This window comes from Falco cherrug, chromosome 4 (genome assembly GCF_023634085.1).
Source record: "Falco cherrug isolate bFalChe1 chromosome 4, bFalChe1.pri, whole genome shotgun sequence".
Taxonomy (NCBI): domain Eukaryota; kingdom Metazoa; phylum Chordata; class Aves; order Falconiformes; family Falconidae; genus Falco; species Falco cherrug.
The window spans coordinates 29,307,445-29,331,856 of record NC_073700.1 but is presented as its reverse complement, the minus strand read 5'-3'; the positions used below and the strand labels follow the sequence as shown (position 1 = coordinate 29,331,856).

General features: G+C 40.8%; 1 protein-coding gene across 7 annotated transcripts; it reads left to right on the top strand.

Moving 5' to 3' along the window:
* Positions 1-677: 677 nt before the first annotated feature.
* Positions 678-23,745, top strand: WIPI2 (WD repeat domain, phosphoinositide interacting 2). Of its 7 annotated transcripts, none has more exons than XM_027800324.2 (13): positions 2,111-2,183; positions 9,729-9,811; positions 9,904-10,018; positions 14,353-14,522; positions 15,783-15,879; positions 16,480-16,577; positions 17,030-17,122; positions 17,880-17,950; positions 18,871-18,978; positions 19,701-19,865; positions 20,793-20,900; positions 22,082-22,212; positions 23,047-23,745. In XM_027800324.2, exons 3-13 carry the CDS (start codon positions 9,934-9,936, stop codon positions 23,157-23,159), a joined length of 1,239 nt encoding a protein of 412 aa, XP_027656125.1. In that variant the 5' UTR covers positions 2,111-2,183; positions 9,729-9,811; positions 9,904-9,933; the 3' UTR covers positions 23,160-23,745. The 7 variants fall into 7 exon arrangements, with proteins under 7 accessions (XP_055564435.1, XP_055564434.1, XP_027656125.1 ...); XM_027800325.2 differs by lacking the exon at positions 2,111-2,183 and adding an exon at positions 2,194-4,670; XM_055708460.1 differs by lacking the exons at positions 2,111-2,183; positions 9,904-10,018 and adding an exon at positions 678-913 and having other exon boundaries at positions 22,082-22,179.
* The last annotated feature ends 667 nt before the right edge of the window (positions 23,746-24,412 follow it).

Here is a 24,412-nt window from a genome sequence, read left to right as displayed (position 1 = left end):
CCAAGCTGGCCCCAGGGGCACAAACCCCAGCCCCTGCGCCCCCGGCATTAACTCTTCTCAGGCCCAAGCCCTTGATTTTGATCCGGTTTCCAGACATTCCTAGTTCGGTCGCCTTTTATTTTGCCTGCAATTTGTACTGTCTCCCGACAAGCTGCTCCCTGGCTCCGGCAGCCCGTGCGTGAGTCCCCTCGCGCTGGAAGTGTCCCCTGCCCGCGCCTGGCTGTCCTGCAAGCTGGGGACCCCCAGAGCCACGACAGGGCCATCGCCCTGGGCTGCGGGCTCCCCCGAGCGGCCCTGCTGGCCCATCTGCTGAGCCTTGGGGACCTCCCGTGGCCCGCAGCAGAACTGCAGAGGCGCCGGCTCCGCGCAGCCTGACCCTGCGGGGGCTGTAGGGACCGGGACAGCAACGCGGCGGCCGCGGTCAAGGGCGGGGACGCGACGGAGGCGGGCATCGCCGGCTAGGTGATGAGTCTCCCATCCAGCCGCTGACCCCTCCGGGCCCTGCTTATCTTCAGGACGCCGCTGCCCTCCCTCCGCCCTTTCCCCAACCAAGTTCGGCGCCGCCGGCCGAGCGCAGGCGCGAGCCCTCCCGCCTCGCAAGGGGCGCATGCGCGCCAGCAGTACGGCGGCCGGGAGGGGGCGGCCGGCGGGGGCCGACGGGGCGGGGGCGGGGCAGCGCAGGCGCGGGGCCGCTCCGCCGCCCGCAGCGTAAACAAGGGGCCGGCGGGGATGAGGAGGCCGCGGGTGCGCGGCGGGGGCCGGGGCCGCCGGGGCTGAGGTGCGCTGCCCGCTGGAGGCGTTCCCCCCCGCCGGACGGGGGTGGCGAGGGCCTTCCCGCCATGAACTTGGCCAGTCAGAGCGGCGACGCCGGCAGCGGCCATCTGCTCTTCGCCAACTTCAACCAGGACAACACGTAAGGGGGCGGCGCCCGGCCTGGCCGGGGGGCCCGGCCCGACCGGAGGGCCCGGGCGCGGGGAGGAGGCCACTTGGGAGGGCTGCGGCCGGGGGGCGCTGAGGGGGCCCGGCCTTGGGGGGGGGGCGTGGCAGGGCCCCGCCGGTGCCACCCGCCGCAGGCTCTGCCCTGGCAGCCGCGGAGCGGGGCCGGGGTCCCCCTCGTCCCCGCAGCGAGGGGTGGGGGGGCGGCCCCTCGGCCTCCCCTCTGGAGTGTGGGGCTGCAGGGGCCGGTGGCGCAGGGCTCGGGGGCAGCCTGGCGCCGTGGGTGCAGCCTGATGCTTTCTGCGGCCCCCTGACTTGCCCTGGGGCGCCTTCCCTGCCCCTGCTTTGGGGCATCGCTCGTTTTGCTTTGGGAAAGGGAGGGAGAGCTGGGTCTGCTTTCCGTGAGGGGTAAACCTCTGGAGGGCCTGAGGTGACACGAAGACTCTGGTCTTCCAGGAGGCGCAAAGATTTCATCCCACACCTTGTTAGAGTTATCTTTTCATACAGCCTTTTTATTTTCACCTGCTATCGGTGTTGAAGCATTATGCCTTGGGCTTGAAGGTATTTGCACGAGCCCATGCTGCTTTTGGTGTTGATTTTGAAGAAGACGTCTTTCTCATGTGCTCCTTGAAATCGCACTTACTTTTTTTGTATTTCAATTCTAGAAGCAGTCAGTTCATGCTGTACACCTTGCAGGTTATTTAACCGTTGCAGCATATTTAAACTAATCAGTGCATATTAATTTTTCTATAGGGTATTAAAATGCAATATTTTTCAGTTTAAGAAATCCCTAATAGTTGGAATTGGAGTACTAAAGATCCTTTAAAGAAAGATTTGACTGTCTTAAATACCTGAGGGATGAAACGGGGGGGGGCAGTAACTGAAAGAACTTGTACTTGGGAAAGGATGAGTTTTGTTTTAGGAAGTGAGTAAGAGGAAATGAGCTCAGCTTGGCATCACAGAGCATAATCCACCTGTGTGGTGGTGGTTTTTTATTTTAACAATTTATTTGTTTGTTTTACAAGCAGCAACGTCTTGTCCTCACCAGAGCGATCTATGACTGTCTTCAGCATGTATTGTAGCACATGGGAATTGTGAAGACAAGCTTATTTATGGTGACAGCCAAGATTGAGGAGAAAGGTCACGTCACAGAAGGAAATACTGTGTTTTGTAGGTTTTGTTGGGGGTGAAGAGCTGAGCAAGTGGAGCTGGATAGACTTGAAATGAGAAGCTTTGAATAACTTATGGTAAATGGGGGGGGGAGCAATAGTCTGCCATTTATTGTAAGTAAATAACTACCCATGTATTGATTCGAGCCAAAGTTTTTTGCAACTACTTTTCACATTTTTTCATCAAGTAAAATATAGAGCTCATTTGGTCTTTGTGTGTATGAAACATGCCCACGTTTTACTCGGATACCATCCATTTTTTGCCTATTACTAGACAAAACAAGTCATAATAACTAGGAAATGTCACTTCTTTCTTTTGCAGTTTATAAAGATCATTATATACGTTTTTGAAGTTAAACTGTGCCATCCAACATTGTGATCTAAAAGCATTAGTACCTCTTCCTTAGAGCAACTGCCTGTTTTCAGTTGTACCTTAGCCTTGTGGAGAGCTGTAGGTACTTAAAGATCACAGAGTTGTGACAAAAAAACCCTCTTTTGAACAAGAGAGCTGCAGGCTTGACTTGAGAACAAACCTGAGACACAAGTAAAAAGAAAGAAAATGTAATACAGACTTATTATTGTTTGGTTTGTATATCTTGAAATCAAGAGTAAAGTGTGTTTCCTTTTTAACTTTGAGTTTACTGGGAGGGAGGACAACAACTGGCTAGTGATTTCTTTCCTCATCTGTGTATGCAACTTTCCTACTTTTCTCCTTCCATTTTCATAAATATCCAAAAAGCATTCTTCAGTTTCTGTGTCTCAGTTGAATTTGGTTTTGGTTGTTTTTTTATTATATTCAGCATTCTAATGTCTGTTGTACAGGTAGATGGATATATATATTTTAGTAATAATTAAATATGTAAAGCACCTTGAGATTAGCTGACAAGAATTTTGGTGATGTATCTTTTTATGTTATCCAGACCCATATATCTCTGCCGTTTGAAGTCTTGGGATACTAGGTCTTTTGTTTAATTTTGGAATATTTTTGCATTTTTAGATATCCATTATAGAAACTACATAAATATAAAAAGGCTCCTTTTCATATTTTTGTCTCAAAATTGAGAATAATTTAAAAGGCCACTTACTTTAAGACAAATGAGATGGTTGGATGATGTTGAATAAGTATTCCTTCTTTCTAATAGAGTCTTGAAGAAAAGTAGTAAGTATAAAACCAGTCTTGCAGATGTCTTTGAGCAGCTTCTTACTAAAATACTTCTCTGATGTGGTAAGTGACCCAAACAACCAAGTTGCATTCCAGTTCTTAAACTGAGTAGAATTTAGTGGTTGTGTAAGTTCTTTAAACTGAAATTTATCTGATTTTTTTTTAAAGTATTTTTTCTTTTTCCCCACCTCTGATCTCTCTTAGTTTCTTGTTTGAGTAGAGAAACAAGAAGTCAGCTCTCCGAGTTTATTAGTATACTGTTCTATATATCTAGATCACTGTTTACCAGGCTGAGAGTGAGCTGAAAAGAGCTCAACAGAAATGAATTACACCTTCCCATGCTAGGCCTCAGAAAGCTTACTTATTTTCAACTTATATTACAAATAACTGCAGTCCTTCTCCAGACATGGAAGGTAAACAAATGCATATTCTTTCAGCCAGTATATGAAAGACAAGCTTTGTTTACATCTTCCCAGTCAGTAGAGCTCACATCATGTTTTAAGGCGTGCTTCAGTAATTAGAAAAATCGCTGACAAACAAAACTGGAAAATAAATTACATGAGTGCATTGCTGTTGTTGCATTTAAAGCTTTTACCTTCAACTTAACAAGGTGCCAGTTCCACTCTTGCTCATATGTACTTCGCTTGCCTAGGCAGCAGAGCCAATTGCCTTGTATTAGGAAAAGGCTAGGTGCTGGTAAAAATAGGTATGAGGCTAACTTTTCCTAGGCTTTATGAAGGGTTGATAATTATTGTTTCCTGTAGGAAAAGGAGATGAGCTTCATGATGGTTTTTAGTCTTGGGAAATTTGATTGCTGGTAGTTAGAAGAATTTGTCCACATAAAAGTCCCTGTTGCTTTTCCCATTTGTGGCAGTCCCTGGTGGCTGAAGCAGGTATCCTCTATCTTGCTTCTAGTTGGTTGTTTTTCCCAGTCTTAACTTCTGGGTTTTTTAATGTTCATTTGTGGATACTGTCTTTTGTGGTGATACTGTCTTTTGGAATAGTATGTACGTTATTGCAAGTGTTGTCTTGCCTCTTTATTCCATATTGCCCTAAGCTTTATTTATGTGAGAGTTTTGAATTATTGGCTGGGATTGGAACTCTGCCTGAAAATACTCCACCTATAATGCAGCAGAAGTGGTTGGTTTGTGGCTTCTCTTTTGATATAATATGTTTTCATTAAATAAAAACATGGAGAAGGTAATTTTCAGAAGATGTTGGTGTGCTTGTTTTGGACCTAGCCCTTTTCCCTAGTGAATCAATCATTGCACAACTCGGCATGACTGGCGTTCTCTGATAGAGGCAGAAGCTCCAGCCTGCAGATGAAAGTGAAGTAACTGATCAGAACTCGGATGTCCTAGCAAAACCGTGCAGCAGAAGCTTGTGGGTGATCTCAGTGCTAGGTAGGTTTTAGCAGTTCTAAATCTCGATCATGTGGTAAGAAGTACCACTTAAATCCAAGTGCTCTGTGTATTACTTCTGGGAGAACTACTAAAACTGAGCACAGATACACTTATGAAAAATTAAAGTCTCCTCACAGACTCATACAAGCCTTAAAACCCATAAGGGAAAGGCATAATATAGTAGAAATTTGTGGCTTTTTAGGCAAAACATAACTTCAGGATCTCAAAATCTATATCTATAAAATAGGTAAAAATTTCAGTATTTAAACTGTTACACAAATATTTACAGAGAAATGCTTTGGAAGAACTTTAATCTGAACACCATAAGTTAATATTGTCATTTACTAAAAACACTCCTACCCCACCAAAAAAAAACCAAACCACAACCCAAAGAACCTGCTTGTGAAATAAAAAAGAGAAACCAAAAGAAACTGCTTGTGAAATAATGCAAGTCAACAGACTGTAGAGAAGTTTTAGTCGCCTTTTAAAAAATAAGTAATCACGTGACAGCATTTGGAAACAAAATAGTCACTGTAGTTTTGAAAACAGACTGCTGATGAAAGGACAAAAGGAAGCCTTGCGTTTGGACCTGTAATGAAAACACCGGTGTATGCCTTACTTGCAGGGTTGTCTTTAGTCTCCGCTTTCATTTGCGTATGGAGTTACATGTAACAGGTATCAGTCCATATATCTGTTCTTTTTGATTTAATTCTGCCCTTTTTTTCTCCAAGTAAATCAGTTTTATTCTCTGCTCCGAGCAAAAGATTATAGCTCTAAAGTTGTATAGCACGCTCCATGTTGCAGAAGTTGTATTCTGGTTCCCTTTCTATGCGACGTTTGGATCTCTAGTAAACTGCTTGTGGTGGGAAGAACAAGGGTTAGGTGCTGGGCATTTGCTCCTCAGCCTTTGTTTCTCTGAGGTTCAGGTGTCATTCTCCCGTGATCCTTGAGGACAGGAGAGCTTTTTATTCCAAGGAGGCTTTAATGCTAAACACACACACGCACACAAAAAAAAAAGGAAGGAAGCATAATCGTGTAACTCTTGTGCTCAGGGAAGATCGTTGAGAGACGAGACGCAATTGTATGTCATGTTACTTGCTGTTGTTGCAGTGGAGATGGCAGCTGAGGTGGGCTTGCCAGAGGAGCAGTTCCTCGGTGTGTGACAATTTGGACAGGAATTTGGCCTGCGAGTAGTTGTGTTTGCTTGGATTAAGAACTTCCTGTTGTCCCAGCCTGCGGCTGCATGTTAAGTGATGAGCAAGTGTGGTCTTTGCTATAGCAGATTTAAGTTTGTGTTGGTTTTCTTTTAATATAAGAACAATGGGAAAGTCTTGTGAGTTGTCGGAGTGTTGCTGACAAATGTTGAACATACGAGTTTCTGTATCTAGCTCTTGCCCAAAATAATGACATTCTTGACCTTTCTATTAAGACATGTCCATAAGATGTTACAACTTTGGTTTCAGCAGATACTTAGGAGGGGAAAATAAGAACATAATTACTAAGGAAACTTACTTTGCTTTATGTGGTTTTATTGATTTTTCTTTAATACTAATCTAAATCTAAATACTAATACTAAATCTAAAAAAAAAAATCCCTTCTTCATCATAAGCCTTTGTTCACAGATGTTTTGTCTTTGGAAATTTACATTGCTTTTGAAATAAGGTGAAGCATTAGTATAATGAGACTGTATCTAATGAAAGTAGGTTCTATTAACCAGTTATTTAAAATAGTAATGACTTCTGTAGTTGTTTGTACTGCAACTGGTTTTAATCTTTGAGAGAGCTGCCCGTAGCAGGATCTTTCTGATTGATGTAGAATATTTCTGATTAATAGTTAAGGTCCTTTATGATACAGAAAGGGAAAAACTGGTTTTCTTCCTTCTGTGTGTATATTAAAGAAGGAAAAGAAAGCCTGTATGATTCTACCCCACCTGAAAAAACTTGTTTCTAAGGAGTCAGAGAGATTGGACCAACTGATTTCCCACTCTAGGTGAGTGTGCTTACAGTGAATGTCAGCATCTTGAAATGAGTGTGTGAAATATCTTCCAACACTGTTTGCTTGATGAGGTTAGTTTTAATTATTTATGACAGCCACTCTTGAAAATACGCTCAAGATGTATGTAGTGTTGGATCAGACTACAGTATTATCTTTGGAAAAAAGTGGGTAAGCACAGTTTCATAAATCATGGCTATATTGGTAATTTTGTACTGAGTAGACAACCTTCATGATGAAATAGCTCAAAGTCTACAATCTAAGGTATGTAATAGAGACTGCACATAATAGAGCTAAAAAACATCTGCGTGTAGCATAATGTTGGAAGAAAAAAGGCAGGTTTTTTGGATATTTATTTTATTTTCAATTTCAGTCTCTCATCAGCTTCTGAAAATTGGTGATAATAAAGCATAACGCCCATGTTGTTAAAGGAGCTTCTGATAAACTACAGTAGCTTCTTGTTGGCCACTGTCTATTTGAGCAATAATTGAATGGCTTATTGATCATATTTCCTCCCCGTATGGTTATACATTTTTTTGGAGGTGAGGTAATTTTGGCTAGATACTTGTTTTGTGGATTTGGTCGTTCAGATAGCTATCAGCTGTCTTAAGGGCTTAAGTGTAATATCAGTGCAGGGGAAGATGGGGGATTTAAATCGTTGTGATTATGCTGGTATAACTCAGCCTAGCGAGTTCTCTTATTACATATAAAAAGCCTTTTTCCAGCAGTTTCATAAGAAGTAATTTGAGAGTATATTAAAAAAATAAAAGAAGCCCTCTGAAACCAAGAGTGCTGTTCTAGAAGAAAAATGGGTTGTTTTGCACTTATGCTTGTATACTGAAATGGGTTTAATTACACTGACTTGAACTGTTCTGTGTAAACAGATTGTGACTTCATTACCTTGATCCTGAAAGAAAGAAGAAGAAAAAAAAAAAAAAAGCAGTTGCCATGGATGGAAAGGTCCATTCTGTGCTTCTTCATTTTGGCTTCCACTCAATCTAATGATTTTTTTATCATGTATACAACTAGCTTTTGCCATTTAAGCTTATTTAAATGAGATATAGATAGTCAGTAGAACAAAAAAAATGGGCGTCCTCATTGGTTTCAGTGATACTGTCAGTAAAACAGTGATACATCAATATTCAGTATTCAAAGCTGTAGGTACAATACAGGAATCAATTCTGCTTAGTAATACACTCACAGATAGCTACTACATGGAATTCTCTGTGAGGAAATCATCCTGTGTCTCTTGTACATCACTTACACTGCAAGGAGTCTTGTGACTCACTTTATTTTTAACTCGGTTGAGTGCTTGTTTACCTTTGAAGTGACAGTTTTAATGTCATTCTTTGTTAAACTTTCTTTTGAGGGAAGCAGTAGGTGATCTAACAAAAGCTAACTCATTACAGTTTCATATTTTTTCATAGAATTTGGATTTTCACTGAGTTGTACAAAAGTAGTTGAGGAAAAACACTGAAATGTCTTTGACTAATCAGATACAGTCTGCTGAACATACCGATTTTGTCTGAAGTAAAACTAAATTCAGTATTTCTAAGGTGACTTAGAGAAGCCGCAACAAAATTTTGCTTTACAATTGCTTCTCTGTCTCTATGCCTAATATCCTTTTTTAATGTATTTGTTACTGAATCTGGGGAGGCTTACTTCTCTGTCCTGGTGGTGCGTATTTTAATTTGAAGATGTATACCTTCTTAAATATAACTACTTAATCAGACTGTGCCAGTTGTATATTTTTCTAGAAGAGAAGGTCGTACCATCATACAGAAGCTGATTTTGTGTTTGGGGATCTTAATTTTGGAGGGTAAGCCATTTGAGGAACAATTTTTAATCTTCTGGGTACCCTCAAGTTTAAAAAGGGCTTGCTTTGGAGCTATGAGAGGAAACTATAGAAAGAGCAAGAAATCTAGGAATCTGTATTGTATTCTAAATGCAGAACTAATGATTAGTGCATCTGAGAGAGTTGTCATGCTGAGTTCAGAAGGGCATTTTGCAGGGTGACTGGCAGGGTTGGGTTTGAGCTTTGTCTTGAATGACTTGCGCAGTTTGACATATCAAAATACATTTTACTGGAATTTAATTAGGTTTTCTCCTTGTGTCCTGGCAGTAAGAAATATATGAACTATAAGCATACTAATACACTTCTGCACAACTGTATTGACTGTTAATTTTCTTTTTGTGGCATAAAGTCATCCTGCACATGGGGAGGGGAATGTAAAAATGTGCCATTGTCTGCTGTCTTGATGTGTAAAGACCTGCAAGACAAGCCTAAAGGTTTTTCTAGCTTAAAATTTAAGACCAGTCTTTGACTGGAAAAGCAATTAAATGGTCTGTGAGCTAAGTGTGAAAATTGAGTAATGGGGGAAAGAAGGGTTTGTAGTCAGTTTTTTAATGTTCTACTATTGTTAAAATCTGTTCAACATCAGTGACTAGCATTTTTAAGAGGGTGCCTCTGATCAAAGATTCGGCATGAGTATTTGTAAGACTGAGACCTAACAATGTTCTCTGGAGGTGCTAGAATATCATCAAATAAAATGGGAGAAAATCAGAGTTGGCGGTCTTTAATTCCTTTTTATTTTTTTTAATATGAAAGCTCTTTTGGGGTGGTTGGGCAAGGTTGCAGTATAAAGAGGAAAAAAATCCCTAGATATCCCAGTTTAAAAGGTCTTGGAGGTCACCTCTAATGATGAGGCAATGATGTAATTGGTTTGTATTACATTATTCAAGTCATCATCTCTCCTCCACACTAAAGCTTTTAGGTTGTGTGGAGAAGTCACCAGTATGAATTGGACAGTAGGCTTACATTAAGCTGTGAACTCTCATTTCATAAAACGTGAAGCAGGATCCCACACCTGGGGTAATTCTGAAGCTATTTCACCTTTTCAGAGTCGAGGAAGCTGGCTGTATCTATCACGGCTTTTTCAGGCAAGCTTTTTATTGCTTTTCTTGCTGAGCTAACCCAACTGGAGTTTTAGAATAGGGTAAGAATCTGTCCAAGTGTAATCACAGCTGATTTAGTTTATGTTCCTGACTGGCTTGTTTCTTTTTCAGATCCCTTGCAGTTGGCAGTAAATCAGGCTACAAATTCTTCTCTCTTTCTTCTGTGGACAAATTAGAGCAGATCTATGAATGCAGTGAGTATCTTCTTTATTTCTTTTTTCTTTTTTTTTTATCCCCCCAGTTGGCATAATTTGGGAAGAATAAGACATGTTTCATTTTTTCACAGGTGGTTTGACATAAGAGGATCCTTAAGTGTATGATGAAATATCACACAAATACAGAACAATTGATTGCTGGCAGGGTAAAACTGTTTATCAGTGTTCTGTATTTCAATTTAGCTGGTATGTTGTGAAATTGGGTTTAGGTATGAGTAGAACTCTTTGCTTTTCTAATTTTATGTCCAGTGGCCAGGTTATATAGCAGCTGGGCATAAAGAAAAAAAAAAATACTGGTGTGAGAGTGTGTCTTTTGGGTCTTTAGACTGGCTGTTGGGGCAGGCAACCACTAATATACCTTTATCAAATAAGAAAGCAAAGTCTTGCTTATCTTTAATCCTAGCATTTGCTATTTGAAAAATGCTTTAACACGATAGCTGCCAGTTTACTCATACAAAATGGTGAATAATCCAAAATTCCCATAACTTCTCAATACTGGTCACAGTTGAGTAGGATATGAGATGGAGGGAAGCATGGGGATAAGTGGTATCCCCTGTTTTGCCAGCGCTTCATAGACCTCCCTTTTTTGAGGTGCTAATAAGTGAACTATGAATGCTATGCGTGAGTATCCTTGCTTTCATGTAAGCTCCGTGTGAACAGATGGTACCAATAGCTATGATGTCAGCATTTGTAGTAGCATCCTGGTGTACCATGCTGCGCAACAGGGTTGTCTTCAGACTCCATTCCCTAAGTGACCTGACCCTGTGGCATCTTAAATTTTGAAAATGGTGTGTGATTCAGATCACCTATTATCTGTGGTGACAGTCTGTTTCTGTACAGAGTCAATGGAGAAAAGTAATTGTGAAGTTCAAATTAGGCACCTGTGGTCAGGTTAAATTGTGTTGCAGCTATATCTGCCTGTTTGAGTCATGGTCTGGTTGTACTGGTTAATCAGTGGCTTGAATTCCATTTTATGCCGTTGAGTTTAGGTACCTGACCTCTGCAGTATGTTAGGCACTTACAGTATCTGGCCTGATACCACCCCAGGAGACTCAGTGAAGATGACTCCTGTTACACAAGACACTGAATAAACATATTGAGAGAGACTGAACTGAACTTTGTAAGACTGCTTCTTCTGGGTGGTCCTTGAAAGAAAAAGTACAGATTAGATAAGTGCCTTGCTCAAAATCTTGCAATAAACCAATAAAGCAGCTGGTTTGGGGATTTAGACCTGCCGATTCCAGTCTTGCCTTCAAACTGTTCTGGGATGCCTGTGTTGGCTTAACCTCTTTTTGATATTTTAAGGGTTTTTTCCATGAGTGTTAAGTCTGTAAATACAGAGCTCAGTGTGTGAGGTAATATTAGTAGAAAACTTGATGGTTTGACCTCCATAAGCCAGCCTGTCTTGACCTTTGCTCGTAGGGCATGTAGTGCCTGCAGCAGGTCTAAATATTTGAGATCATAATTTTTTCTATGCAGTTAAATAATGTTCAGTCTTGAGCTTGCAAACTGTGCCTGTTTAAAATTTGATACGGAGGTGGAGGGCTTCCTATGTATTTGGTACCTCCTTTCCACAATGAAAGGTATCTTGAGGCCTCCCAGACATGTGCCTCCTGCCTCCCAGTCCAGTTTAAGTAGGTCTGAAGACTTGTTGTTTTGAGTAGTGCTTTTAAGGACCTCTCCCTCTCTTGTGTAAGATTAATCTGCCAGTTCTTGTGTAGGTGTCTAAAGTAAACTACAAAACATGCCCCAGCTGTCTTGTGTTTGAGAAAACAACTGAAAAGAATGGGAGGTTTCTGTGTCTGCTCCCATCACTGACTTCTACTGAGACTCAGTACAAATTGCCGTGCTCAGTTGATCCCCCTGTAAAAATAAGCATTAGATTGGAGGGGCTTTAAGGCTTAATGAATGCTTAAACATGTTTCATGTTCTTGGATTAAAAATTGAATAAAAGCACAGCTGATCATAATCTAGCTGGTTCTAACCAGTTCTTTTCTGTGATGCTACATGCTTGTGTTTATGAAACCGTAGTCTTATTATGTATTTGCTTGTTCTCCCCTCACTGCTGATACTGAAATCGTTTTGCAGTTCTTTTTGTTCTTACTGTATTTTGAATCTGAGTTCCTGGCAATGCTGACTTTTGTAGTGTAAAGGAGAAATAAAAAATAGAAAACACCTGTGATTAACAGCATTGCTATAGGGCTTAACTAGTGCTTCTAAACATGATTAATTCAGGTCAGCTGTGTGTAGGATGTGCAGTATAGCCTGGTGCTGTACTTGAATGGTTGCTTCTTAGGAAGCATACATGATTTGGCAGCTGTGAAGAGATTTTATCACTTCCTCCTGTTAGGGGAAGACAAAGGAACAGAGGTGCGTCCTCTATTTTTAAAGTGAATTTAATTAAAAGTCTGTCACAAAGCCTTTCTCTAAGGTAACTATCTGTGTTATAGTAAGTCTTTTTATGATGAGACTGAAGGATTGTCTATAACTTCTAAATGTTTTTCTTGTTGAAAGTTTTTTCTTCTGTCTGTGACTGCTTAGTTCTTGATAGTGCTCTTCCCTGTGTGCCTTGCCTGCTGCCTACACTTCCCATCAGTGCAGCATAGGACAGCACTCTTTCCGTCTGTATCTCTGCTGCTGTTCCTCCTCTGAAATACCAGTTCTCCTGCCTGCTTGGGAGAGTAAGAATTCCCAGTCTCTGCTGGTCTTCTGACTTTTGTAAAAGGATGCCATCGCTATGGAGGACTTCAGGCTTAGATGGAAAGCTGATAACATACACTGTAAAATAGTTGAGAATTTTTTATGTTACTAATCTGATTCAAGGAACATGGACCTCTGCATTTGAAAGTCTGCATAAACTTATTGAGGCAAACTTTTGTGGGTTTTTTTTTCATGTTGTGTGTGGCATCAGGAAAATGGAGAGCAATTCCTTGAAAACAACAGCATTGCTAAAATGCATTATCCCTGGTGTATGAGGAAATTGAATTTTCAAAGCCTCTGTGAGCTGTTTTGTCTTCTCTGGAAAAGCACCTTATTAAATATGAGATTTAGATAAAAGTCAATTGTGTTGCATAGCATACGGAAAATGCTTAGTATAAACTTGCTCCTTTTCCTTAAGGAGGTTATTTCTTTCTCTCGCACAAGAATGTAAAGCATTAAATATTTTCTCTTCTTTTTTTCTTGAAATAACTGCCCAGAAAAAGCACTTTCAAAGCAGACATGTTGCACAATGCTGACAGTGTCATATGCTGAGAATGTTGGAAAGAACTCTTTTTCAGGGGATTTCTGTCATTGGTGATGAGAACAGTGCCAATTAATTAATTAATGCGTCCCTTAGCTAAAACAGAAGCCTTCAGAAATAAATTTGCTTCTTTTTTTTTTTTTTTCCTTTTTTTTCCCTGGCAGTTTTACAGTTTGGAATACATTAAGCATTGAGCTAATCCAGATACTGACTTCTGAAAAATTTGGTTGTTTCAGTGGATCAAGACCAAAGGCTCAAGTCACTTGTCTTGATTCAGTTCTGTAATGGAAGAGCCAGTGTAGGTGGTAGCTGTAGAAGAGCTGCAGAGAATGGTAAAATTCTCTCCAGGTTTCTCCTGCTGTGAAAACTGTCCCCTGTGTCTCTGGGGCTTTTGGAGGGGAGCTTCAGGAGATGGGAGGGGGAAACACACATGCCAGGGTAACTGGTGGTGGGACTTGAACTCGTACCAGCTTGGTCTGATACTGTACTATAATCAAAAGCTTTGAAAGTGCTTCTTTGCCAGAGATCCTGGTCATTCCTCCCTCCTGCTGTCTTCCCCACATTTTGAATGGTGACTTTTGTTCCTCCTCCTTTGCCTTCTGTGCTTCCACAATAGAACACTTGACAAAACATTGTTTCATGGCTATACGCATACGTGCTGGGCTTCCGTGATTCCTGTACACGTTGTTGTTAGGGACTGTCAGGTAGAAGATGGTATATGTGGTCAGTGGCTGAAGCAGTCTTAAAACAAATGAGTTTACCGGCTTCTTTAAGTACAATAACAGCTCCTCGTGGAGAGGTGTGCAGAAACTCCAAAGTTTTTGGTCATCAAAAGCCCTTCTATGCATAATAAACTTTAAAAACAAAACCACACACAAAAAAAATGCCCAAAACTGTAAAAAAAACCCTTTGCTTTCCTAGATTTCTGCAGAGATGAGGGAAGACTAAAATTTTGGAATTTGACAGTTTGCTGGGGTTTGCATCTGGGATTTTTTTTCTATTAGATCTTGGGCAGGGAGGAGTAGGTGCTCTGTTCCAAAGCATAAACTTGCATGACACCTTGGGGTGGGGGAGGAAATACTTGTAAATGAGCATTCATTGTGCAGCGTTTCTGCTTTGAAAAACCTGTCCTGCATCCCACTTTGACTCTGAGCTGCTGTTGTAGAATGTTCGTGGTCTTAGACTGTATTTTCTAAGACAGTATTTCCTGTTGATGTGCATCATTCGTCTTCCCTAAAATCTCCCTCTCTATTTTTCCCTCATTACTGTGATTCCTCAGCTGACACAGAAGATGTGTGCATTGTGGAGAGGCTGTTCTCCAGTAGTCTGGTGGCCATAGTAAGCCTTAAAGCTCCACGCAAGCTGAAAGTTTGTCACTTTAAGAAGGGGACAGAGATTTGCAACTACAGTTACTCCAACACCATCTTGGCTGTCAAACTCAATAGACAGGTGAGTAGTAATTTTGGTTGGGTGAAAACACTGGAAGCAGTTGTGAATCTTATTCTGGCACTTGCTTTGCTGACTGATGTGTCTTCCTTTGGTGACAGAATTGCTATTTGAAATTAACTTGCACTTTTCCAACTGTAGCTTCTGTATGGCATCTCAGTACTCATATTCAGTTAAGTATTTTTGGTTCTATGTTTATGTATTTAATTAGGAAAATGCCCTGAGTAAGCTGGGCATGCTTTGAGTGGGAAGTCAAGACTAGAGACCTCCTGAAGTCCCTCCCAGTATCAATCATCCTGTGATCCTAAATGTGAAAGTAACATGAAACTGACAGTTTCTGTTCAGGCATAAACTTAAAGTTGTCATCTATTCACTTCTGATGTTGTTAAATACAGTTTGCTGAATTCTTTCAAAAAAATAAACCACTGAACTGGTGAAATTTTTCAGTTAAGTACTTGAAACCGTAGTTTGCTGTATTGCTAAATCATTAGTAGGCTTTTCTGGAAATACAGACTTCTCTGTCTTCAGCCAGCTTGCTCAAAGTAGAGAAAATGGCATCTGAAGAAGAAAAATCTTTTTAGTGTCTATTCCTGCCCCCAAAAATCAGGTGTGGGAGGATGGGATTCTTGCTTAAAATCATAAGGGAAACGGTGGCTGATTTGATCTCTGGCATAGTGAGGTAGCATTAAATGAGAAACATCTTGTTAGTCATCCAGATGTAGTCTACAAAAGTGTAAATGAGATGCTGAAGGACTTACCTTAAGGGTTGTTTGTTTTTTTTTAAAAAAAAAAGCCTCTCATATGACAATGAGTAAGTAATAGGCTCTATAAATGGTTAAAGTCTTGCATGTTTTTTTCTGTTTAGCCAAAGCTGAAAATTATTTCCACACGTGAATTGGCCTTTTGTGCAGGGGAGGGGAAATAAGGGCAGGTATGGAAGAAAAAGAGCTTTAAATGAAGGTTTGTGATTTGCTGACTTAAACTAGTAGTGTAAATCATTTTCATTTAAATCAGTTTGCGCTAGCATGGTTGAGAGAAGTGCACTGGTCAGCTCAAGCGCCTGAGTATAGTATTGCGCTGTTGAAGCCTTGTCAAGAGGTGTATCTTGTGTTATCTTCTGTCAGATTCTTATTTCTTCCCATCAGGTGGGTATGACCTTTTCTCTATTGGAGGGTACCTACTGCATTTGGGGATACAGGTTTTTTAGGATTGGTAAACTAATCTCCAGTTTATCAGCTTTTCATCCTCTTTTCCCATGTCTAGAGGCTGATAGTATGTCTGGAAGAGTCTCTCTATATACACAACATAAGAGACATGAAGGTATTACATACAATCAGGGAGACGCCTCCCAATCCTGCAGGTAGGTATGTTAGAAGCTAGCATAACTCTGAAAAGTACACTCTGTGTCAGCGTATGATATTTCCTACCGTAGCATTAATTCCACTTTCAAATAAAAGTAACTATTAAATACATGAGTGTTGTCTTAAAGCCTACCCGTTTATTGCAGGTGAAGTTTTTGAGAACAAATAGCAGACTGCCTTAAACTGTGTTTTCCCAGTATCTTAGTCTCCTAGAGTGGCTGTGTTGAAATCTTAGAAGTAGCAGAGATACACACTGGATTTTTCCAGCACTTGGTAGTAGTTAAAGGTTTTGTCAGGTTAATGTTTTGGAAGTCATGGCAGACATGGGAGATTCTACATGCTTAAGCAGTAGAATGCTTAAGCATTTACTGTAGCTTTGTGAGTATTCTTTCTTTCCTACTTCATATTAAACTTTAATTTGTGTTGAATAGTTGATACATGTTGCAAGTTGAGATTATTCATCCTTGTTCTGTTCCTGTTGATACCTTCCAAGGATAACTTGAGTTGTCTCCATAGTATTCAAATGCAGAATCAGCAAGTTTTGCTGTGTAAGTCTTGGAATTCACCTCTTTCTAATTGTGTTTCTGCACCCCTTCTAGGGTTGTGTGCTTTATCGATAAACAATGATAACTGCTACCTGGCCTATCCAGGAAGTGCAACTATTGGAGAAGTACAGGTCTTTGACACCATCAATCTGGTAAGGATCTCTGTGAATGCTGTTTCCACTGCTGAAGATGCAGGTTTTGGAAACGACTCAACTTGCTCAGGGAGGAGTTACTAGGACACTCAGTCAGGTTCCTCTACATCAGTTTGCAGTATCTCTTACAGCTAGACTTCACAGAAAGTTGGCAAAGAAAATTCAGGCGCTAATATTAGATTTGATAAGTAGAGTTGGGCAAATGGGTGGAGTAAAGTAATTTTTATTTGAATTGTCTTTTAAGTATCCTTCTACTGCTTGTACTCTATATGCACATGCTTCAGTGATAATTATGTACTTGACAGTTACTGAAACAAATATTGAAGCTGTTGTCTGTAAAGCAAGACCTGTATTTGACTTGAATGCTCTTAAATATGCAGTCTTACACTGCAAACATGTAGCTTTTAACCTGTACTCTACTAAGGTTGTATTTTATTGATTCACTCCTGCAGAGAGCTGCTAATATGATCCCAGCTCATGACAGTCCCTTGGCTGCTTTGGCATTTGATGCAAGTGGTACTAAACTTGCCACTGCATCAGAAAAGGTAAGGTGGCTTTTTATCGACTTGCTGACAGTGATTAAAATGAAATTTGTTTCTAAGCATTTTAAGTAAGTTTAAGCGTGCACAATTTCAAGCACAAGTGCCAAAAGAGAAGGTTTACAGTTTTAATGGCAAATCTAAGTTAAGAACTGTTAATGGTATTTTCCGTGCTGTGAAACGGTGGATAATACGGTTATTTATTTAAACACATTTTAATCTGCCTGTAATCGGGGCAGTTCTCTAAGTGTGTCTCCCTTTGGTGCAGGATACTACTTAGAAATTAATAATCTTGTTTTGATGCTGTCTTCCTGATGAAAACAAGACAGTTAAAAGTCAGAATACAGAAGTGTCTTGCTAGTCTATGGCACGTGATGATAAATTGTCCATCTAAATTGTGTAAATCAGTCTGAAGCCTCTGATCTTTGAGTAATCAGCTTAGAATATAAAGGTGTAACTGCTTCTGATAAAGTCACAAAGACATCCAGGTGATTGTACTTGTCTAGTGCACTCATTTTCATGATCAAATATGATAAGAAGGGGGGCTGTTCTTGATGCATAGCTCGTTCTCTACATTAGTAGCTGCCACCTCTCATTGTTTCTCTTTAAACACATCCTACGAACAAGCTCCATAAATATTTCATACTAATATGTGGTGTGCATTAACAGCATAATGGTTTGCTGCTTGTAGTTGTACTCTGCTCGCTAGAGCTAATACACAATGAACAAACTTGAAATGAAAATTTATTTTTTTTCGTTACAGGGGACAGTAATAAGAGTGTTTTCCATTCCAGAGGGACAGAAACTATTTGAATTCCGAAGGGGAGTGAAGAGGTAAGGTTCAACTGGGCTAATTATCTGAAGCACATTTCTTACGGTAGATCTTCAAGTTTGTTCTGCAATTGAGCTGGCATCCAGATTTTTGCCTGTTCTCATCTTCGTTCGTCTCTACCTGTATGCTTACAACAGTTTTAGCTTGAATGTCTTCCAGTTTCACTCCTTTGGACTTGACTATTCTACAAATCAGTCCTGTCAGGATTGTACTCCCTCTTGTCTTTTAAAAATATATCGGTGAGGGAATTTTAAAGTGGGTCAGCTTTTGTAAGAGATACTGTATTCTTATGGCAGTTGAAGGCAGTATATTCAATACTCTCACTCTCTTCTAAATCCTTCTAGTGCAGTGATCATTGATAGCCATTGTGAAATGGTACTCTGATTTGTGGTAGTAGTAACTCTGTAGTTCTACTGTACTTTATACCAGAGGTAAGACTGAGTTCAGATTGTTACTAATTGATGCCCATGTCTGGTATACATCAGAGTTGAACATCTTTAATGGGGATCTTGCTCTTGAAGTGCTTTTAGGAAGATATCTGATTTCAGAGTGCTTATTATGGAAATGTCCTTTTTTTCTTATTTGCGAAGCAGTGGTGACTGAGAAATTTGCATAATTATTAATTAAGCCAAATACTTCGGCTTAATTGTGAGTCACCTGCAGTCACTGACAGGAGAAGAGCAGGTGAGTCTACCATGCAGCCACAGTTCCTCCCAGCTCTCACAGTACAGCTCGTATGAACGTTATGGAGCTCCTTAATGGTAAATGTGGAGAAAGGCTCCTACCTACCAAAGTGGAGAAGTAATATTCTCATTTAAGTCAATTCCTATGAGTTAGTTAACACTAGCTTTCTTACACCAATTGATATGGTACTGGAATGCCAAAAATAATGCTTCATTGTTTTTCTTCCTTTTTTTCCTAGGTGTGTGAGCATCTGTTCATTGGCTTTCAGCATGGATGGCATGTTTCTGTCTGCATCCAGTAACACAGAGACGGTGCATATCTTCAAACTTGAGACTGTGAAAGAAAAGTAGGTTTCAGAGATTTTTCTTAGATTTTTTTTTCAAGGAAAAGGCTTTAAAACTGATGATACTCCACAGGATGAGTTCTCCAAAGTGTGGACAAACTTCATTTGAACACTTCTGTAAAGGGCGTAAGAAGTCACTGGTGAATCAGCAGCTGTAGCTGAGCTGTGTACTGTTCTCCTGGTGAACAGAGGCAGAGGAATGTGGAGCAGCCTTAACGTTTTCAGTTACATTTGTGTTTCACCTCTTCTGACATCCATATGGGAAGAGCTGTCTCAGCAATGCCTCCCAGCTGCCTATAGGGCTTTAAAAGGCACCACGTTGTAAAATGTTTCTATTTATGATTTGGGAGGACAGTCTAACTTACATTTCTGCGGAAGTTGTTAGAAACAATTATTTGCTTAGTGATAAACAGGCGAATAAAATCGGGAAGTGTAGCACTTCCCAGTAGATCTCTCTGTTGTGTAATGAACCTTACAAAATGCAGTTTTATAAGCAGAAGTATCAGTTCAATCAGACATGCTTAAATAACAAACTGAGGGTATTGTAGGACACATTGTGCCCTGTAGCATAAATGGAGTGCACCGGACTTCTTGGGGCTGTTACTTGTTTCTCTTCAGAAATAACTAGCTGCTTAATATCTTGAAAAATAAAGATGTTTCAGAGTCTTTACAGACCTTTTTCTCTAATGTGAAGGCAAACTCAATCACTCTTTTCTGACTTGTAGACCTCAGGAAGAGCCTACAACCTGGACAGGTTACTTCGGAAAAGTGCTGATGGCTTCAACAAGCTATCTGCCCTCTCAAGTAACAGAAATGTTCAACCAGGGTAGAGCCTTTGCTACAGTCCGCCTGCCTTTCTGTGGGCACAAAAACATCTGTGCACTTGCCACGTGAGTAAAGATGAGCCTGCATTCACCTCTCCGCTGGGTTGCCGTGTCAGGCCGCGGAGGGGCTGACACTGTAGAACGTATGCTCACTCCATCACCTGGAATCATTTCAAAGCCTCTTCCAGTTTGAGCAATGTGTTTGAGCTAACACCTCGCAGTCTGTGAAAAGGCATCATATTTGGATGAGAATAGACTATTTTTGAGTTGTTTAAAGATGTCTTAAGTATGAAAGAAGAATGTTGAGAACAGACCCATGAGCTTGTATTTACTTTCATTAGTGCTAGGAGTACTGTGTGTTTTTCTAGCAAATTGCAAAATTAGGCAATCCAGGCGAACCATTAGAGAAGTCTTTGAAAGCAAATTCACATTATTCTTGTCTCTAAACCAGCAATAGTGTTCATTAAAGTTAATTTTGAGGACTGAATCTAATCTTTATTCTGTCTTCACCAAAGGCAGGTCCCATTTGGCACAGCTACGACAGCAATAAGCTGAGCACTAGTAAGCTTATTTTGTGGGGGTTGTATAGTTTTTATGCTAAATTGACTTCATGTCTTTACTCTCACTGCTCTGATCTCAAAGCACCCTTTAAGCAATAATTAAGCCTTGTGACATTTCTGAAATAAGTAAATACTTCCCATTAGAATATTTGTCTCTGGAGTTGCACGAAGCTTGACAACAGGATGATAACTTCTGAATCTGTTTTACTGGCTTATATAGAAGTTGCTTGATTCCTGTGGCATCCAGTTAGCCCCAAAATGTGGTTATGCCTTACCTTTTATGCATAGTTCTTTCCTGGGTGCTCTGTCTAACTGTTAACAATGTTCCCTGTGTAGGAGCAGGAGTGTGGAAAATGATGGTTTAATCATGGGAGAGGAGAGTGTGTTTTCTTAAGTTCTTATTAATGTGTTGCTCTCCCCTAAACCTTTCTAGAATCCAGAAAATCCCTCGTTTATTGGTGGGAGCTGCTGATGGGTATCTCTATATGTACAACCTAGACCCCCAAGAAGGAGGAGAGTGCACACTAATGAAGCAGCACAAGTAAGTCCATGTTAGCCGAGGGCTGTTGTATTTTATTTCCTCACAAAATCCAGCATGTTCTTAAACTTTGTTTGTTCTGCAAAAGTCTAACTTAAAACAGCTCATTTCTTTAAACTAATCTTTTTCTGGACCTCGGACATGAATGAGTAATTTCAGAATCCCCCTGAGCCTGCCTTCCTAGTTTCTACTACACTAAGCACCACTTTACCAGTAGAAACCTAACACTGTCTGATTGCAGCAGAGGATCAATCGCTGTTAGCTGTGTGATCCTGTTTCCTCTTACTTAGCAGTTTGAGTTACTTAAACAAGAACTTGAAACAACTGACACCATCCTCTTCGTCAGTAAATGGTTACAGACACGAGAAAAAGATGTTACTGTGACTTCACAGGGGAGAGTCTGGCTTAAGAAGTTATCTGTATTCTCTCTCTACTGCTTCTTATTATATTCCCTCTCCAATACCCCTCATTAAACTTCCTTGCATATAGGCCAGCCAACTTATGTTCCGTAGCGTGCTGTAGAACACTTAGGGAAAATATGACAAGGCGCTGTTGTTTTTTAGTAAGGTTTGGTAGGAAAATATAGTCAGATTACTTACATGATCAATCATAGAACTAAAGCAAATAACTCTTGATGATGATCCAGGTTTGCAGCTTTGGTCAATCTATGATACTGGTCAAAAATCATACATCTGTCTGAACATTTTAAGGTATGACCTCTGGTTTCACTTGCAGATGAAGCCTCATAGAGGGAAGCTTTTATCAAGTTCTTGATCTCTGAAAAGCTCTAATGCCTTCACTGAAGGTTTTCTAGTATATATGTATGAAGCAACCGCTTCTGTTGTGGCCAGAGCTCAACAGAGAATCTGTAATGTTGCTGATTAGAATGGTTATTTTAATCCCACACTCCTGTTTTAGGTCTTCCCTCACCCCCAGCTACTAGGATTTAGATCCTGATGCCATGTCGGAAGCAAGCATGTCACCGATGAGTCTTCACTGTTAAATATGAAGTGTTGTCAAATGCCTTCTTCAGTCCTCTGGAATGGAGGGACCCAGTTCTTCTGTTGCATGTGTATACATATTATTCTTGCGCATCTAATGAGATATTCTTCTGTAACTGTCAACTAAAGCTATATTATGCCCAGGTAGATCACCTTTCCAGCTAACCTCTCTCTGCTTCCTAGGCTCGATGGCAGTATGGAGCCAGCCAACGAAATTTTAGAGTCTGCATCCCATGACCGGCCGTTGGTAGCGCAGGCATACAGTGCTGCTGTGACTAAAGGTACATATGTGCCTTCCTCACCCACAAGGCATGGTAAGGAGAAGGCTGGAAATGGGGCAGAGAGCACCTCTGCTTATTGCTTCATTCTAGATGGCTGCGTGAGCTCGTCTGCTTCCACACTGAGCTCTTCATAACTGCGTGAGTGATGTGGAGCGTTGGTGAGCAGCAGCAAAAAAAGCACTGGTAGCCTTCTATAGACGGATCACTCATCTTTACTACCTTCTGGGGAGAACTTTGTCTCTAATTGTGGTCAATTACTATAGCGGTAGTTGAAGTACTTCCTAAATGGTTCTTGAGATACCCTAACACAATTATTTTGTACAGAAGTTCTGCCCAGACCTTGTGCAAAGAATCTGAATTACAGCCCCCCTTGGCTTTTTTGTGTGGTGTTTTAACAAGTTTGATAAGTTCTCCTATTGTTACTTTATGCGAACAGTGACCTTTTAGCCTGATTCACTGCTCTGTTAAGTCAAGAGGATGAAAACTTGGTTAATGCTGCAGCTCTTCAAGTCAGTGGGGCTTTTACCATCTTTGTATGGCACTCAGGTGAGTGCTTCAACTGCAGAGGAGGGACAGTCTGCACTTGTAGCACCTGCACTGCAGATGCAGCTTTAATGCATGAGTGGAGAGTAAGAAAAATGTCAGCCTGCCCAAATCACCAGTATGTGTTGCACACACGCAGAGTACTTTAATTTTGATCATAAACTGCTCATGGCTTGGAGACACGTGGTCATGATAAAAGCAAACATAAGGTGGCAGTGAAACTGTTGCAAGTAGCGTCTGGTACTTCAGCTCTAATCATTCACTTTGGGTCCAAGCCCTAGTTTGTGCTGCTGATCCCCCAACTACTTGTTCCTTTCTCCCCAGCCTATACTGATGACCTGGGTGCTGTGGGTGGAGCTTGCCTGGAAGATGAAACCAACTCCCTTAGATTGGATGAAGACAGTGAGCATCCCCCCATGATCCTTCGGACAGACTAAACTTTGACCTGTGAACTCACTCCTGAAGCAGAGAACACTGGCTTGATGTTTCTTGAGGAATCTCGTGTTATGCTGCTATGAACTTTGACATGAGTTGGGAGAGAGGATGACAGACTCTTACAGTTTTAAGTCATAGCTGTAGTCCTAATTCTATACAATTGGAAAAATATATGGTTTTCAATTCAGTGGCTTTTAATCTTGCTTATCTATTTTAGCTGTGTTTATATTTTTGTTGCCAAAACCTGCTGTTTGTGCAGCCCTCGGAGCCTACTAGCTTTGCATGCGTTCATGTGCCAAGCAAGCATAGGAGGGGGAGAGAGAGAAGCCACTTTATAACAAACTCAAGTTTGTATTTTTTTTATATATGTATATAATATTTAGCTTATATAAGGAAGGAGTAGAGAAGTGGTTCTGGAAGCTGAGACAAGTTCTGCACTGACAAAGGTCCAAATGGTTTCCTGTGCATGGGCTTGCAGGCATACCTAGTGACTGACATGCAACCTTTCAAATGCAATGGCCTGTTTTTTTGGGTTCTCCCTTCCCTTTCCTGGACCATTTTGTTAATTAAAATTCCTTCTGAATGTTGTGTATTTGTGGGACTGTTCTGTTTGTTGGGATGGAAAATGGGAAGTGTTTCCCTGCGTAAGGATATAGAATATAGAAAGTGCCTTTACAGGGAAGAAAAGGAATTGCTGCAGGAAGAAAGCTAGAATGAAGAAGGAATTGCTAGAGACTCTTGTTCGTACACCTTTAGTACTTGGGTAGCTATAGCCCATAGTGGCTATATAAGCTCGTGGGTTGTTTTTTTAGAGAAGACTTGCAATGCACTTTCTTTCTCTCCTGTAGATTGTCTTATTTCCTTGGCAGAGTAGCAATAACCTTTTTTCATACTTTTTTAAATCATCCAAAGCACAGATTCTGTCATGCTGGAGGGAAGGCGCTGTAGAGTGTGGCAGCTCCGTTCTATAAACAGCCTTGAGGTTTTCAGCTGGAAGGCACAGCGCTCAGTTCTTGCTTCTTTTCAGTCTGGGCTGAGTCTGCTGCTCTCATAATGAAGGTTCATGACTTTTTTTTTTCTGCATACTGGTGTAAATATAAGTGATTTTTGAAACTTTCTTCTGAGTTCTCTTCTGCTGGATAACAGTGTGGGGTTTTTTTTGTTTGTTTGGGGGTTTTTTTCCCTCCTTTCTTCAGAGTACCTCTTGTGGTATACTCCAAGGACCAGTTGTCTCTTTGGGAGTTTTGGAATAAAT